Source organism: Peromyscus maniculatus, chromosome 8, assembly GCF_049852395.1.
Source record: "Peromyscus maniculatus bairdii isolate BWxNUB_F1_BW_parent chromosome 8, HU_Pman_BW_mat_3.1, whole genome shotgun sequence".
NCBI lineage: Eukaryota > Metazoa > Chordata > Mammalia > Rodentia > Cricetidae > Peromyscus > Peromyscus maniculatus.
This window is the reverse complement of record NC_134859.1, coordinates 54,777,284-54,794,296: the sequence shown is the minus strand read 5'-3', so window position 1 is coordinate 54,794,296 and position 17,013 is coordinate 54,777,284. Positions and strand designations below refer to the sequence as shown.

The 17,013-nt window shown below is 49.8% G+C and overlaps 1 protein-coding gene across 6 annotated transcripts; it reads right to left on the bottom strand.

Annotated features, from left to right (window-relative positions):
• Positions 1-3,409: 3,409 nt before the first annotated feature.
• Asgr2 (asialoglycoprotein receptor 2) lies at positions 3,410-16,612 on the bottom strand. 6 transcript variants are annotated; one of them, XM_042282303.2, is made up of 9 exons: positions 16,459-16,612; positions 15,970-16,169; positions 10,395-10,511; positions 10,036-10,131; positions 9,355-9,426; positions 8,831-8,917; positions 8,586-8,731; positions 4,072-4,178; positions 3,410-3,834 (listed from the first exon to the last, which is right to left on the bottom strand). In XM_042282303.2, exons 1-9 carry the CDS (start codon positions 16,596-16,598, stop codon positions 3,678-3,680), a joined length of 1,122 nt encoding a protein of 373 aa, XP_042138237.1. In that variant the 5' UTR covers positions 16,599-16,612; the 3' UTR covers positions 3,410-3,677. The 6 variants fall into 6 exon arrangements, with proteins under 6 accessions (XP_042138237.1, XP_076398853.1, XP_076398850.1 ...); XM_076542738.1 differs by having other exon boundaries at positions 15,970-16,154; positions 16,436-16,591; XM_076542735.1 differs by having other exon boundaries at positions 15,970-16,180; positions 16,436-16,590.
• Between the last annotated feature and the right edge of the window lie 401 nt (positions 16,613-17,013).

Below are 17,013 nucleotides of genomic sequence, written 5' to 3'. Positions count from 1 at the left end.
TATCAGGCACCTCCCAACTGCCAGTAACTCCAGCTACAAGGGATATAATGACCTCTTCTGGCCTCTGCTAATATCCACATTCTCATAAACAAAACTTACACACACACACACACACACATACACACACACAAATAATATATTTTTTTAAAGATTTTGTTTTGCTTCCTTCCAATAGCACATGCAAATGATTTTGTTGATGATGATGCTACAAGACATTGGCTCCTACAGACTGTTCATCTTTTAGGAAAATTTGTGTGTGAGTGTGTGTGTGTGGTGTTTGTTTGTTTGTTTGTTTGTTTTTGAGACAATCTCACTTTATAGTCCAGACCTGACCAAAACTCATTATGTAGCCCAGAGTGGTCTTGAACTCAAGCAATCTTTCTCCATCAGCATCCCAAGAGCTGGGATTACTGGCCTGAGGCGCCATGCCCAGCTGATGAAAGCAGTCTTACCTGGTCAAATGTCCTGTTGCTGACCTCAGAATATGCTTGTGCTTACATTCTCATAAAACTCCTAAGGGAGGGGATGGAGAGTTGGCTCCGTGGTTAAATGAACTGGTTGCTCTTCCAGTTGACTGGGGTTTGGGTCCCAGCACCCACGTGGTACCTAACAACGTTCTGTAACTCCAGTTCTAGGGGATCTGGCGCCCTCTTTTGTTGTCCTCAGGCATCGCATACATGCTGTGAACAGGCAAACATGCCGGCTAAACACCCACCCACATAAAAAAATTAAAACTCCAAAAAAAAAAAAAAAAATGCCGGGCGGTGGTGGCGCACACCTTTAATCCCAGCACTCGGGAGGCAGAGGCAGGCGGATCTCTATGAGTTCGAGGCCAGCCTGGGCTACCAAGTGAGCTCCAGGAAAGGCGCAAAGCTACACAGAGAAACCCTGTCTCGAAAAACCAAAAAAAAAAAAACAAAAACAAAAACAAAAAAAAAAAAAAAAAAAAACTCCAACGAATGGGAAACTGTGTGTGTGTGGCAGGATACTTGATCACACTGTGAACCTCAAGATTGTATTATTTACTGGAAAAACCTGTTTCTAATTGTGGTGTGGCTCAGCCCTGCCACATACCTTTAATCCAAGAGCTTTCTGCTTGAATATTGTAAATAGGATTAAATAAAGTCAACCACAGGTTAAGACCGGAGCAAGCAACCAGTTGAGTTGGGAGGACCGATAGAGAGACGCGCAGGAAGTGGAAGCGAGGGCCACTCAGTTTGAGGACTCTTGTTTGAAATGGCACAGGAAACGGCTCTTTCTGGGATGTTGGTGGAGGAGGAGGGTCAGCCAGGTGCTTTCTCTGCCTCTCTGAGCTAGCAGGCTTTCACCCCAGCATCTGGCTCCTGAGTCTTTATTGGTGAAATTGAACAATTGAAATTTTGTTAAAAACAACATGCATGGATTATAATTTTCCTTTTACTCATCTGCTTTTTTAAATCCTACATTAGCAGTTCTTTGTTACAATGGATAAGCCAATACTGATACACTATAATTGACTGAGTCCATAATTTATGTTAGATTTTACTCTTTCTATTGTGGGTGTTGACAAATATATATGGACACAAAGTCACTCCCTCCATAGTTTTGCCTCTTGGAATGGCATGTAATTAGCATTATGGTTATAAAATATTTCCTGGAGGAATGTGTGACTATTTCCCCAGAAACTGAAGAATTCTCTCCTGTAGGGAGAAGGGAGTCTCGTAAGACTCAGGAAGTTTGCGTGACTTTGACAACTCACTAGGGCTACTTCTCCAAGGTAATAAGATTAGCAACAACAGCTGGAGGAGAGAAAGCAGAACTCTCTGAAAGGTGTGTGGGGAGCCCAGGGATGTGGCTTGTGTGGGTCACCATTCATGCTGGGGTGGAGATTTTGTTGACATAACTGCCTATGAGTCAACCATGCCCTGCAAGGAACCCCTGTAAACCCGACGGTTCCTAAACTAGACTTGTGTGGAATGCCTCCTTTGGTCTGTCATCAGTGGCCTGTCTAAGATCGATAGACATGTGCTCACTTCTCCCCAAGGTAAGTCTCGAAATACCTCCACAGACATATGCTGAACACGGTCTCCAACAAGTGGCACTGTTCCAGGAGGTTCCCAGGAAACTGTCAGAGGCAGGGCCTCATTGGAGGACAAGGTCACTGGGGTGTAGCCTCAGGCCATATTTTACCTCGGTGCCTGCCTCTCTGCCACCCTGGTCCCACCTTACCGTGGTCCCAGAGCCAGGGAAGCCAAGGACTATGGTCTGAAATAGTTCCTTTCTTCCCTTCCAGCTTTCTCTTGGGTATTTTGTCAAGGCAAAAAGAGCCAATTGATAAAGAAAATCAGTACCAAAGAAGCGGGGTTGCTACAGCAGCCGTCTGCAATGTGCCTCTTAAGCGCTTGGAGCCGGTTTGCAGAAGGAATTTGAAAGCCTTTGGAGAATGCAGGCTGGGAAAAGCTTAGGCTGCAAAAGGTAATGGGCGATCCTGGGGTCAGAGCTTAGAGTGCTGGTAGGAACACAGATTGCCTAGGTAGCAATGAGGACTCTGTTGAGAACTGGACTAGAGGCCACATGGGCTACAAATGGCAAGGTCACGGGAATGGGACTTGCCATGCTGGTGACCAGAGATGGCTGTCTAAATCAGTTTCCTGCTTCCCAGTATCTTGTTCAAATTTGAGGCAAACTGTGTTAATTTAAGGGGACAGTCGTTGGGAATTTGTAACCAAGCATTGGAAACTCTTGACTCATCAGAAGCTTCCAACATTAGAGATAAAGACACACAAAGATGCCAACTCTGTTCCTATTGCAGTGAATAATTAAAGCAGGGAGCATTCACACGTTAGATTTCTCTACAGCTGCTACATTCAGTGAAGTAAAATCCTTTCAGGTAGTGGCATCTATTAGTAGAATGATCACAGACACTGCAAAGAGTGTGTTGGGGTGCTATTTGAGTCTACGTAGATTCGCACATGTGAGTACACAGGAAGCACCCCAACAGCACACAGCAAGTGGTGAACTCTGGGCGGAAGTGGAGGGGGAAGGGGAACCTTAGGGTGTGTGGGTGTGTGTATGTGTGTGTGTGTGGGGTGTGTGTGTGTGTGTGTGTGTGTGTGTGTGTGTGTGTGTGTGCCTTCCTTCCCCTGGGACTTGGATTAGAGTGAAGGCATTCCCTGCCAACTCAGCTTGGGGAGCCCTTGAGGTCAGAGAACACTCCTCTTCCAGGAACACTCCTCTTGTCTCTGAGGTTCTTGCAGCAGATCCAACCATCCAGACGGCAGCCAGCGAGGGTCCTGCTTCCTGCCTCTTCCTCCCTCACTCTCAACACCCGTGTGTCATGGATGGTCTTCGGGGACTCACACCTTGCTTCCTCCAGACCCTCCCGGCTCCCTTTCTTTTGCCTCGGTTCCAAATAACCAGATCACATGACTTTCAAGTATCATTTCTTTCTTTCTTTCTTTCTTTTCCTACTCCATTCCAAGGGCTGAAATTTATAACAGTTGCAGTGATTATGGAGAAAGCTGGAATCTCAGCCTTCCCAAAGTGTGGGACAATAAAGCCACCCCTTTCTGTTTTCCCATAACTCCTCCTCATGTTAGGGGTTCTGTTTCTCTTCTTGTTTCAACATCCCCAGTGAAGAAGTTGGGATGATGAAGAAGTTGGGGGGGGGGACAGGGGAGACAGGGTGGAGCAGGCTCCTAATGGGTGATATTGCGCCCCTTTTCACACGCCCAGCGGTTCACCTGGCGACAGAAGTTGTCATTCCAGCTGCCATCGGAGAACATTTCGACACAGTCTTCACTTCCGCCCTCTTCATGGCCTTGCCAGTTATCTGGCTGAGTGGAGGCCCAGTTCCTAAGAAGGCAAACCAAAGAACACTCAGGGTCCAACCTCCCTACAACCCTGCCTCCCACCCCAAAAAAAGCACAGCCTTGGAAGGGTTCAAGGGTTGATGATGAACAAGCTTGGAAGTGGGGGCGTGGAGAAGGAGAAGGTTGAGGAAATAGGCCCCTGCGGGACCTGTAGGTGAAAGGCCAGGTGGTCATCCCTGGAGCAAACAGTAGGAGATGCACGCGGGAGGGAGGTACTGACTTGTAGCTGTTCCTGTATTCGGTTCCGTCCACCCATTTCCAGGAGCCGCCCCTGTCCGTGAGACCTATCCAGGTGTGAAACGAGCCCGTGTGCTTCACCACGAATTTCTAGAAAAACAAACGTGAGGGCAGAGTGCTTCATCCCTCATCCATGAGAGCGTGCTTGTGACCCCACCCCACCCTCGCCTGACCTGCCCCATGCTGAAGCCTCGGCTCCCAAAGGCTACCCTGGCTTTTCCCTCTGCCAGCAGAGCTAGTGTTAAGTGAACCTTTACTGGGCTTGACTTTGGACCAAGTGCTTTGCAAGAATCATCTCATTTGAGCCTTAGTAGCTCTCCAAGTTGGGTGCCATAGAAACTCTCACTTTGCAAGGTACATATGAGAACCCAGAAAGCCAATCCGGTATCTAGCTTGTGACAACATCCTGCTCCCAGCCTGGGCCCGCTTCCCACTCCATGCCTAGCACTGTTGCTGTGTCAACACGATCTTCCCATCTTGTGCACCAGAATCTTGGTGATCCTGCCCTTGCTGTCCCACAAGTCCCAGAACCCATGAAACACCCTGGTTTCATTCTTCTCTCCATTGGCCCCTAGCTCTCTTGCGGTGATGTGGATGTCATTTCCTGAGCTTGGCTGGCTCCAGCACTTCCAAGCTTGGCCTCACCTTCCAGAACTACATTTGGACCTGACCACATGGGGCCTGACAGTCTCTACTGAAAGTAGGAAGATGCCTGGGTAAAAGGCAGCCGGCTCAGTCAGGAAACTGTCAGGGCTTCCGTGCAAAGGCCCCCGCACTTACAGATGGCTCCTGAGGACTAAAACCTTTGCAAGGGTTTACAAATGTGGCTGTTCCCGGCAATCTAAATCCCATCTTTTTGGATGGTTATAAGGGAACATATGGTCACCTGGTTTTATAAAATAAGCAGGATCAGTTTGACCAGCATACACTCTAATAATCTCATTCGATAGCATGTGAAGAGTTCCCACCTGCATTTGGAGAAAAACTGCCCAATTCCACTCACACTCCCCAGAGACCACAGTTGCTCATCCAAGAGCAGACAGGAGCACCCATAAAGTCTAGAATTCTACATGTGTGTCCAGTTCGTGAAGAAGCAGCCACCCAGGCTGGTAAGGCTGCTCCACAGATTCAGAAGTATCAACAGGGATGGGGTGAAGGGACCTGGAGACGGGATATTCTGGTTGTTGCTACCTGATGCTGTAGCCATGCTTCCCATCACAAAGAAACTGAATAACTAAAGACAAATGCACACGATCAAAACCCCCAAGCTCAATGCTGAGAGGAGTCAAATAGTGCTAGATGACCAAATAATAATAATAATAATAATAATAATAGTCCCGATCATCGTCTGCCCTTCCCTACGTGAACACAGAAGGAACGGCACCCCTTCACAACAGTGACAGGAGAGAAGATATCATGGAACTCATGCCCCACCCCAAAGAGGAGCCTGAGTGTTTACATGACAAGCAGCTATGGCCTGTGCACCAACAGTTGAGCATAAAAGTCATTTGTCCCCAAGACCACTGAATGGGTCATTTTTTGAGGACAACGTACTTACTTTGAAAGTAAGAGGCATGGGGTTGACATTTGTTACCCAAGACTGAGAACCACTAATTTAAAACACAGAGACCCAAAAATGGCTGGAACTGAAATGATGGACAGAGACTTGAAAAAAAAATGCAAGGACCACACCCTGTATGTCAGCCAAAGATGAGTTCAAGGCCGGAAGTGTTAAGTGGGATGTTCAGAATGATGGTAGCACAGTCCACCACGAAGCTGTAGTCCTGAACTCATGAGCCAAATCTGAGGCTGAATTACATAAAACTGATGTTTTCATATGTCAAAATGAACTAAATACTAGCAACTTCAACCTAATCAGTAAAGCAAAATATGTTTGAAACTACTATGAAAATCACTTCCATAGCCTGACAAATACTCCATAAATACATTCTGACTTCTGTATCAAATGGTTTAATTGCTTTAGCATTGTAACGCTTCCAAATCCAAACAGAACAAAGCCCCCATAGACCGTTTAGTACTAGGGCGGCAGGCAGTTGAAAACACTGGACAAAGAGGCCACGTGGGTCGCAATCCTGACTCCACGATGACTTGCTGGCTCTGTGCACATCACTTGACCTCTCTCTTCCCGGGTGTCCTGAACTCCAAGTGGGAATGATAGGGGTGCCCCCCCAATGGGGTAGTGAGGATTAAAGAAATGAACTCATGAGCATGTCCAAATTGCAGTGAGAACTGCAGCCAATGCAGTCATTACCCTCCTTGTGCAAAACTGTTGCCCCCACCCTACCAGACGGGTCCCCTCCGTGAACTCCGGTTTTCAGGTTACTGTCTGGGGACAGACACCAGTGGGAAGGGAAGACACGAGACACCGCTGGTCAGTGAGGACCCAGATCCACTGCGGGAACGCAACTGAAGTCTTCCCATTGTGTTCCTTCGGCCACACCCCACAACCGACACGGCAAGAAGGAACTCTCAGACCCTCCACTGGATTGACTTCCAAGTCTTCTAGCATTCTGTCCTGGGGCTGTCTCTGCATCACCTGGTCCTGGCCCCTGGCCCCTGCCTCTGCTGACCCCCGGCTCCTGCCTCCCCTGGCCCCCGGCTCCTGCCTCCCCTGGCCCCCGGCTCCTGCCTCTCCTGGCCCCCAGCCCTTGCCTCTCCTGGCCCCCAGGTCCTGCCTCTCCTGGCCCCTGGCCCCTACCTCTCCTGGCCCCCGGCTCCAACCTCTCCTGGCCCCCGGCCCTGCCTCCTCTGGCCCCCAGCTCCTGCCTCCCCTGACCCCCGGCCCCTGGCCCCCGGCCCCTGCCTCCCCTGGCCCCCGGCTCCTGCCTCCCCTGGCCCCTGGCCCCTGCCTCCTCTGGCCCCCGGCTCCTGCCTCTCCTGGCCCCAGGCTCCCACTTCTTAGGACCAGTTACTGTTCTACCCTGAACCGCCCAGAGCCCTACGACACTCTTCTGTGTTCTTCCTTAGGTGAAATAAGAGCTGCATGCAGGAAGAAAACTGCTCTACCTCCCTCAGCAGCCAATAGTCCTTCGGCGAGGGTTGAGGCTTCCATCCATCCTGGGATCTAGGTTAGCTTGATCTAGTGAAGGTCTCGTGCCTGAAACTACTGCACATGAGCACACATGAATACTGCACGTTCACGTGTGCAATGGCCCTGTCATGTCCAGAAACACTGTTTCCCACCAGTCCTCCACAGCTCTGACTTTAGCCCCTGACTGGACGCTCACGCTCCAGCGGATGGCCCTATACCCATGCACATACTAGAAATCCAGCTGGACTCATTGGGTTTTAAAAAAAGAAGAAGTAACCGCTGAGCTAAAGCCATTCCAGATAAAGCACAGGGACAAATAGCCAAACAAATGGAAACACGTGAACTATGAACCAAAGGCTGAGGGGCCCCCAACTGGATCAGGCCCTCTGAATAGGTGAAACAGTTGATTGGCTTGATCTGTTTGGGAGGCATCTAGGCAGTGGTACCAGGTCCTGTGCTCATTGCATGAGTTAGCTGTTTGAAACCTGGGACTTATGCAGGGACGCTTGGCTCAATCTGGGAGGAGGGGACTGGACCTGCCTGGACTGAGTCTACCAGGTCGATCTCAGTCCTTGGGGAAGGCCTTGCTCTGGAGGAGGTGGGAATGGGGGGTGGGCTGGGGGGGAAGGGGAGGGGGACAGGAGGGGGGAGAACAAGGGAATCTGTGGCTGTTATGTAGAACTGAATAGTATTGTAAAATAAAATAAAATAATAAAATAATAAAAAATAAAAAAAGAAGAAGGACTCCGGGCAGCGGAGACACACGTCTTTAATCCCAGCACTCGGGAGGCAGAGTCAGGTGGATCTCTGTGAGTTCAAGGCCAGCCTGGGCTACAGAGTGAGTTCTAGGAAAGGCTTTAAAGCTACACAGAGAAACCCTGTCTTGAAAAAACTAAAAAAAAAAAAAAAGAAGAAGAAGAAGCAGGAGGAGAGGAAGAGGAGGAAGAGGGAGGAGAAGGAGGAGAAGAAGGAGGAGGAGGAGGAGAAGAAGAAAGGGGAGGAGGACGAGGAGGAGGAGGTGTGAACTTGGGAGGGCATGTGATATGTGATACAGTGGTTCTGGTAGAATTTGGAGGGAAGGTCAAGGAGGGAGTAGATTAGATCTGAACACATTGTATAAAAGTATGACATTCTAAAAGGATAATGAAAGAAGAAGAAGAAGAAAGCAATCAAATTAAGTAAATAAATAAGAAATACAAGGGCCAGTGAGATGGCTCAACAGATAAACACAAGCCTGATGACCTGAGTTCAATCTCCAGAACTCACCTAAAGGAAGAAGGAGACGACCAGCTCCACAAAGTCATCTTCTGACCTCCATAAGCATGCCATGGCATACACACTCAATAATAATAACAACAACAATAATAATAAAAGTAAATAATACTAGGTAAATAACAGAAGCTTGACCAGGCTGCTTGATCAAGCCTACCTTCAGGTTTGCTCACCTGCTCCTCCCTGGAGTTGATGACCAGCAGGTGGGCACTCTCTAGCTGGCAGTACTCAGCAGCCTCAGCCCAGGTCAGCCCATCCTTCGAAAACCAGTAGCAGCTATCCCCATGCTCCACCCAGTTAACAGGGCAGCATTCTGTGCCTGAGGGGACAGAAGGGCAGAGGGAAATGAGATCCAGCTGGAGGAGACAGACACTCGAATCAGAGCCGTCCCTGACCCGTCCCCCACCCCCGTCCCTACCATTGCTCTGGAAGAAGGCCAGCTGACAGCTCAGGGTTCGAAAATCCAGCGGGAAGTGCTTCAGGTGCAGGAGCAAGGTGGAGTGGTCTAAGGGACAAACACATGGACAGAGATGCAGCGGACGTGCGGCTCCATACCTGCCAAGACCAGGCACAGAACTCCAGCTACCGTCCGGGGAACACACAGATACACACCACGCCACACATCACCATCACCCAGAAGTGGGGATTGGGGAAACACACAGATACACACCACGCCACACATCACCATCACCCAGAAGTGGGGATTGGGGAAACACAGATACACACCACACTACACATCACCATCACCCAGAAGTGGAGATTGGGGAAACACACAGATACACACCACACATCACCATCACCCAGAAGTGGGGATTGGGGAAACACAGATACACACCACGCTACACATCACCATCACCCAGAGTGGAGGTTGGGGAAACACAGATACACACCACGCCACACATCACCATCACCCAGAAATGGGGCTTGGGGGTGACCTCTGACCTGCTCTCAGGTCCTGCTGCTTTTTCTCCAGTGTGGCTCCCCAGGACGTCAATTTGTCATCTCTGCTACCTCCTGAGAGAAGGAACGGTAAATGGCTTCCCCGTCCGTCTGCCTCCCGAACGCTTCTCCAGCTGCCCACTCCTGGGTACCCAGAAGGTTCTGTTACCTTTCCCCACATGCTGCTCATCTCTGTCTAGACTCCGAGCCTCACCCAAGTGAGGCCGCTGTGAGGCTTAATTCCCTCACTGGCTCCCCACGTTTTCAGGCCCCACTCAGTCCACACAGCTTGCTGTGTGACCTGACCCCTCCGTCTCTCTGACCCATCACCGCTGTCCATCAGTCACCACCTCCAGCCACACGGAAAGTATACACAGTCCTAAAATGTTGAGTGGTCTTCTTCACCTTTGGCCGTCATGGCTTCTTCTTGTCTCTGCCTGGCACTAACCGCCACCATATCACCTTGTGCCCAGATTCACCCTCCAAGTCCCTTTGGTCAGGAACCATGTCTCCAGAAGCCTTGCCAGTTCCCCTGGCTGGATCGTCTCCCTGGATTTTATCCCCACGGCCCATGAACATACTCCTCCTGCAGACCCAGCACCATGCCCAGCAAGTCTGGATGGATAAACATACGTGGATAAAGCGTTCCTATGGATAAAGTCCCAGTCACCTTGCCCAACTCACCGTGGGAATCCAGAGCCCTGAACTCCATCAGGGTGCTGGCGGAGAAGTTGCTGAAGTTTTCTTTCAGGGTCCGAAACTCCTCTTGCAGCCGCATGCCTTGTCAGGGGACATTTGGGACCAGTTAGGTGTGGGGCTGTGTCACAGTGTCATATCACCGTCCTTGTGACTGGCCCCATATAACCCATCACTACTACCATCAATGATGCCGTCGTTTCCACACCATTGATTTCCGTCCGCACCCGGACCCTGCCGCCCCAAGCTGCCTCCACCTCTTCTCCTTTCCCTCCCCCCTTCTGTGGCCCGCCACTCCCCAGAGCACTTCTCTATCCTGGCCTCATCCCTGCCAGCCATGACCTCACTTTGGGATGAAATCACACAGACGACCACCAGCAGCAGGACGTTGAAGGCCAGGGCAAGCAGACTGAGGTAGAGCCTGAAGCTGAGGCACTGTGGAAAGGGCGGGGAAGGAGGCTGCCCTGTGAGAGAGAGAGTGTGTGTCAGAAAACAGTTCCAGAGGACGGGAGACAGAGAACAAGACTCAGAAGGAAACATGGGGCACGTGAGTCTGAGGAGGCACAGCCTGGGTAAGGGAGAAAATCAGGTGGGGGCTGAGGGAATTGGATGGATTTTGATTCTGTACACACACACACACACACACACACAGAGTTACACAGAGTTACACACACACACACCACACACACACACACACACACCACACACACACAGAGTTACACACATGCATCCACATGAACACGTACAAGCACTCACTTGCACATGCTACAAGATGAACCAGCTGTATGCACAGGTGAGATCTTACACCTGGGGGCACGGGGACACAGAGAAGATGGGGTGCAGAACTAGCCTTTCCTAGACACCCTAAAAAAGGAGGTCTACCGATGGTTCTTCTTCCTGCCCATGGGTCAGAGCTACAGATCACCTCTGTCCTCCCACGGCCCCTGTCCCTTCAGACTGGAGTGTTGACAAGGCTAGACCAAGTGTTCTTCTTAGACAATACCCACATCTGTCACACAAGCCCCATACTGGAACAAGGCCTTCCTTCACAGTTCCCCTGGGATTCTCCAGTCCGACTCAGCCCACCATAAAGTATGCCCCAAAAGCCACTGCCCAGGTCCATCCACCTTACCCGTCTCCCCGCAGCTCCCACCTCCCCTGTTCTCATCCCCAGAAACCCAATGTCACTGGCAGAGCTGTCCCTTTGTCCTTCCATCGTCTCTCAGTGGCCTCTCCTGTGCCTTCATCCATCTGCCCCACACTCACACCTTCCTCTTTTTACTCCAACAAGCACACAGACTCGAAGACTTGTGCACACATCCATACACTTTGCCACACAGTTGCTTGCAACCTCACGCACCTGTATCTTCACCTGCATGAACTGGCTGGCCTCTCCGCAGCCAGAGGCTGACTCCTCTCAGCCCCCCCCCCCCCCTTGCTTTTGTACCGTCCACCTGCACCCAGACTCCTCTGCATCAGCCTGCGGCTCTGTAGTCTCCCCTGTGTCCATGTCACCATGCCAAAGCAAGCTCACATCCAGGGGATCATCTCAGTCAGGAGCCAGGAATCCTCCTGGGGTCATTTCCCACTGCTATACTGAGTCAGACGTTTGCAGCCATACTTAGGACCCCAACTTAACCTAGATAGAATATGCCTCTGAGTTCTCCCCAACCCCAAACCCTAAGCACAGCCTCCCCTGCCTCTCACCGCCCCTGACACCCTTCCGAAATCTGCATTCCTCTCTGCTGTGATTGGAACATTACAAACATGTGCCCCCAACATTATCCCCAGTGCAGCGGTGTTGGGGGTAGGACCTAGTGGAAGGTGGGTAGGTCTTGAGAACTCTGCCCTCTTGAGTGGATTGTTGACATCATTGCAAGAGAGCAGCCTTATTAAAAGCTAACGGGGACAATTGGGGTCCAGCCCCCTCGATAGTCCTCTCCCAGGGTCCAGGAAAAATCCACGACCAGCTGATAATCTAATCTTGGACGATATTAAATGAATCTATGAACACGAAACTCTTTCGGCCACACACTTTATTCTTCTGAGTCAGTTCTCTCTCTGCACGGCTTCTGTTTTGCTCTTACTCAGCTCTTTCTTGCCTGATTTCTCTCTACATTTATATGCTGTTCCCCCATTTAATTCCTTCCTCTAATTCTGGCCCCATCTTGGTTCTCATCCATCTGGTTCTTCCTAATCTTAGCTCCTCTTCGTCCTTAGTTCCTCTCTATAATCTTCTAAGTTCTCTCTCTCATTCTTTTTTGTTTGTTTTTGTTTGGTTTGGTTTGGTTTTCCAAGACAGGGTTTCTCTGTGTAGCTTGGTGCCTGTCCTGGATCTCACTCTGTAGCCCAGGCTGGCCTCGAACTCACAGAGATCTACCTGCCTCTGCCTCCCGAGTGCTGGGATTAAAGGCGTACGCCGCCACCGCCAGCTCTATAATCTTCTAAGTTCTCTCTCTCATTCTTTCCCATCTCCTTACTTCTTCCCATCTTATTCTTACCCACCTAGTTCTTCCCCATCTGGCTCTTCCTCATCTTCCATTTCACTCCTCTAGGCCTCTCCTCTAGCCCTTCAATCTAGTTCTTCTCTAATCTAGTTCTCTTCAATCTAGTTCTTCTCTAATCTAGTTATCCTCTATCTAGTTCTCTTCCAGTCTAGTTCTTCCCCCACCTCAGTCTGTTCCTCTCCAGTTCTTATCCATCTAGTTCTTCCAATCTCTTTTTTCTTCTCTATGCCTGCTCTGAAAATAAAACTGCCCTTTTATCCCTTTGGCCCTTATCTCTCCAAGCTATCTCTGCTCCCGTCATTTCTGGCAGGGCAGGGGAAGTATTCTTGGTCACTAGGCAACTTGGCTAGGCAACTTCCGTCACAGCTAGATGGTACCTGTAAATTGGAACTCTTTAGTTCTGAGTTAATTGTTAAGGGTGGATCTAAAACTAGAGATAAGACTTTGGAAAGGAGAAGGTTAAGCTTAATTAGCACATCTGCCAGGCCTTCTCAAACAGGTAGTCTGGATGCTTAAGTCTGTTCTAGAGAGTCCAGAGGTATCTCTGATAAGATACTTTCATCCGTTTGGGGACGGTCCTGGCTGGATGCTGCTAATGACGATAATTACAGAAAGGCCTGGAATTAGGCATCCTAGTTGCGTTACTGCACAGAAGGTTATCTAAATATTCCATTAGTAGAGGGGAAATTGTGCCTAATAAATGATGGAAAGCTACAACAGTACATGAGAAATTCATAGCAGGGAACGGCTAATAATCAAAAGCCAATATCACAAGGCTCCTTGAGCCTCAGCTCGACCTCTGGAAGGCCCTTGGCTTCTTCTAGGTACAGCTTTGTCGCAGTCAGCTGAAATCCTACTTCATATTATTGCGGCTTGCAGCAAAAAGCTTCCCTCTTTGCTGTCCCTTTCACCCTCCCCACGCCCTCCCACTTTGGGTGACACATGAGGAATCCCTACCAGACACAGCCCTCAGTCCCGGGCTTCCCAGACTCAAGAAACGTGAGCCAACACATACCTGTTCATTCTAAGTTTCTTAGTCTTGAGCATTCTGTTTTAGCAGCACAAGACAGACTGGGAAATGCCCCATCTAGAAACACTTTCTGACCGGTCTCCCCAGATGGAATCCACATCTAAAGCCCCGACTACTTCTGCTGGAACTGTCATGCAGGAAACCCTTGTCCTGATCCCCAATTGACCTGTGACTTATCAAGCCCCAAGCCAGTCAACCCAGAGTAAGCCAGCCGAGCCACCAACTAGGTCTGACACCATGGGCAGGCCATTCCATCACTTAGTGTCCCCTTTTTTTCATGTATAAAATGACAGTGACAAGTGTAGCCTCCTGACATAGTGGTTCTGAGAATTATATGAGTTAAAACATAAAGCTCTGTGTAGGCAAGTTTGAAATGCTCTACTCAAGATGGAATGGAAGCTGCCAGATTTAACATTCTTTCAGAAAAATCAATTAAAACACACATACACACCGGGCGGTGGCGGCGGCGCAGACCTTTAATCCCAGCACTCGAGAGGCAGAGGCAGGTGGATCTCTGTGAGTTCAAGGCCAGCCTGGTCTCCAAAGTGAGTTCCAGGAAAGGTGCAAAGCTACACAGAGAAACCCTGTCTCCAAAAACAAAAACAAACAAAAAAAACCCCACATACATACACATATATATATATATATATATATATATATATATATATATATATATATATACACATATGTATATGTGTATGCATGTATGTATGAAACAACAGTTTTCAAGACACTGGACATCAGACCATGAAGGGTACTGGTCCCTGAAAGATGGAGAATGAACGAGATGAGTCTTCCCGTTGCTCAGCTCACTGCTCACACCTAGAGGAACTTTCCAGGTCACTGGGCAGCGGGGAGAAATCGGGACAGAATCTAACAGACCCCCATGCTGAGGAAACAGCTTGAAGGACCCAGAGGTCAGACAGGTCCTAAGCCACTTACCTGCATCCCAGAAAGCTGAAGAATACTTAGAAGAATACAAAAGCCTCCAGCACCCAGCAAGACAGAAGTCACAATGCTCCGCATCCCACCACAGGTTACAAGACATAATGAAATAGGAAAACAGCTCAAATGAAGGAGATGGAAAGTCGACAACTCAGACACACGGTGTCTCAGTGATATGACACTTGCCTATATGCCTAAGGCCCTGGGTTCGACTACCAGCATCAAAAATCAATAATCAGAAAGTGCATCTATCAAAACAAGATCCCAGGACCATTTGAAATGGACTCAGAAGCGACACCGATGTTAGAACAGACAGGACACTGATGTCCGTGCTGTGACTGGACCACACAAATGTAAAACACCAGAGATCTGAAAGATACTTAAAAGTCCAAGTTGGCTGGGCATGGTAGTGCACACCTGGGATCCCAGCACTCAGGAGGTTAAAACAGGGGGACTTCTGGGAATTCAAGGCTAGCTCAGGCTACACAGTGAGTTCCAAGTCAGCCTGGGCTACAAAGTGAGACCCTGTCTCAAAATAACAACAGAGGTCCCAAGTTCCTACTGAGATGAAAAGACAAAATGTCTGAAACACACTGAGTAACGAGCCTAGGGTAAGATCTCTCTTGCCCTAAACCTTTTTCCAATCATGGGGAGCCTGTGTTCAAAATGTGCAAGAGGCGGATTCAGGCAGGAAACAAGCGGGGTCTCCCAGGATCTCTCTGTGCCCATTTCCACACCCACCCCAACTCATGCCCACCCCAGTTGTGGATTCTGCAAGCCTCCCAGGCACGTGCATTGCACACGTGGGGTCTGCAATGAGGAAGGACTCATCTCTAGGTCCAAGCGGTCTCTCACTTCTAGGCACACCCCCTTTCCTTGGGACCCTGCCGTCAGAGGTGTCTGCAGCTCACATCTAGAGGGACACTGCACTGGCTAGTTCTATGTCAACTTGACACAAGTTAGAGTCAGCAGAGAAGAGGAAGCCTCTACTGAGAAAATGACTCCATAACATCGTGCTGTAGGGAGGCCTGTAAAGCATTTTAATTAGTGATTGATGTGGGAGGGCCCAGCCCATGGTGGGTGGTGTCACCCCTGGGCTGGTGGTCCTGGGTTCTATAAGAAAGCAGGCTGAGCAAACCATGGGGAGCAAACTAGGAAGCAGCACCCCTCCATGGCCTCTGCATCAACTCCTGCCTCCAGGTTCCTGCCATGCTTGAGCTCCTGCCCGGATGTCCTTCAATGATGAACAGTGGTGTGGAAGCATAAGCCAAATAAACCCTTTCCTCTCCAAGTTGCTTTTGGTCACGGTGTTTCATCACAGCAGTAGAAACCCTAACTAGGACAGACGTACACCCTGCTCACTGAGTGAATGTGAGAGAGACAGGAGAGCTGGCAGCTGAGACAGGGATCCAAGTGAGGCCCCAGACACTGAACACTTGCCTTTCCAGAATGGATTTTCTGTCCTAGGATTCTGCCCATGGGAGCCTTGTTCCTCATCGCCGCTGAGCTGATGGTCGTTTTCCTCAGAGTCCAGCTGCTGGATATCTTGAAAGTCCTTCTCCATGGTGGGCCCCGAGGACTGGAGCTGAGTTAAGGTTTTCTTGGAGCTGGAACTTGGGTTTACGCTAAGAAGCAAATTCCTGTGGAGGGACTGATAGGACCTGAGTGGTTTTGGTGAGTGGTTTTGAGGCTGGAGATTAGCTTGGGATAAGGCTTGAAATACTGCAGGGTTCCATCTCTTCCCAGGAGACTGTCTGGCTCTTGGCACAGCCAGGAGCCTTCCTACCATACTCTTATGGACCAAATTATACGGCATGTTCCCATTCCTCCCCCAGTGTCCCTGACCCATGTTCTTTTTTAGCCCTAGACATCCCCAGTCCCACCTGCCTCCCCCCACCTCAGTAACCTGTTAAAGGTCTAGAGAGCTACCTCTGGCTTCCGACGGCAGCCCACGCACAAGGAGAAAGAGGGGTTAAACCTGGGAGAACTGGACAGGCGGTGCCAGATGAGAGAGGAGGGGGTGGGTCTAGGCGAGAGCCGGGTCCCTGTGTCTGAGTGTCCAAGTCCATCTAACCTGTCACCTCCTGCCCCCCGGGACTTTGGACAGTAAATAGAAACAGAAACACAGTTGGAAACGTGGACAGTGAGCCGTGGGGGTGGAGGACATGTTTCTGTTCTCACAGCAGAGAAAGGAGAAGGGGCATCCCCTTGTACGTACGTACACACACACACACACACACACACACACACACACACACACACACACACACACACACATCACTCCGCCCCTCATTGCACAATGTAGGAAGGAGAGCCAGGTGTGGAGGGGCCAGGATCCAGTTTGCTGCTTCCTCCCCACCCCTCCCCCGTTTCACTTCCTGCCTCTTCATTTTCCAGAACTGTTGATGTTTCCAAATATCTTGGATCAGAGTGACCTACAGATCAGTTCCCTGTTCTTGCCCAATCTGAGCCTGTGACTCTGGC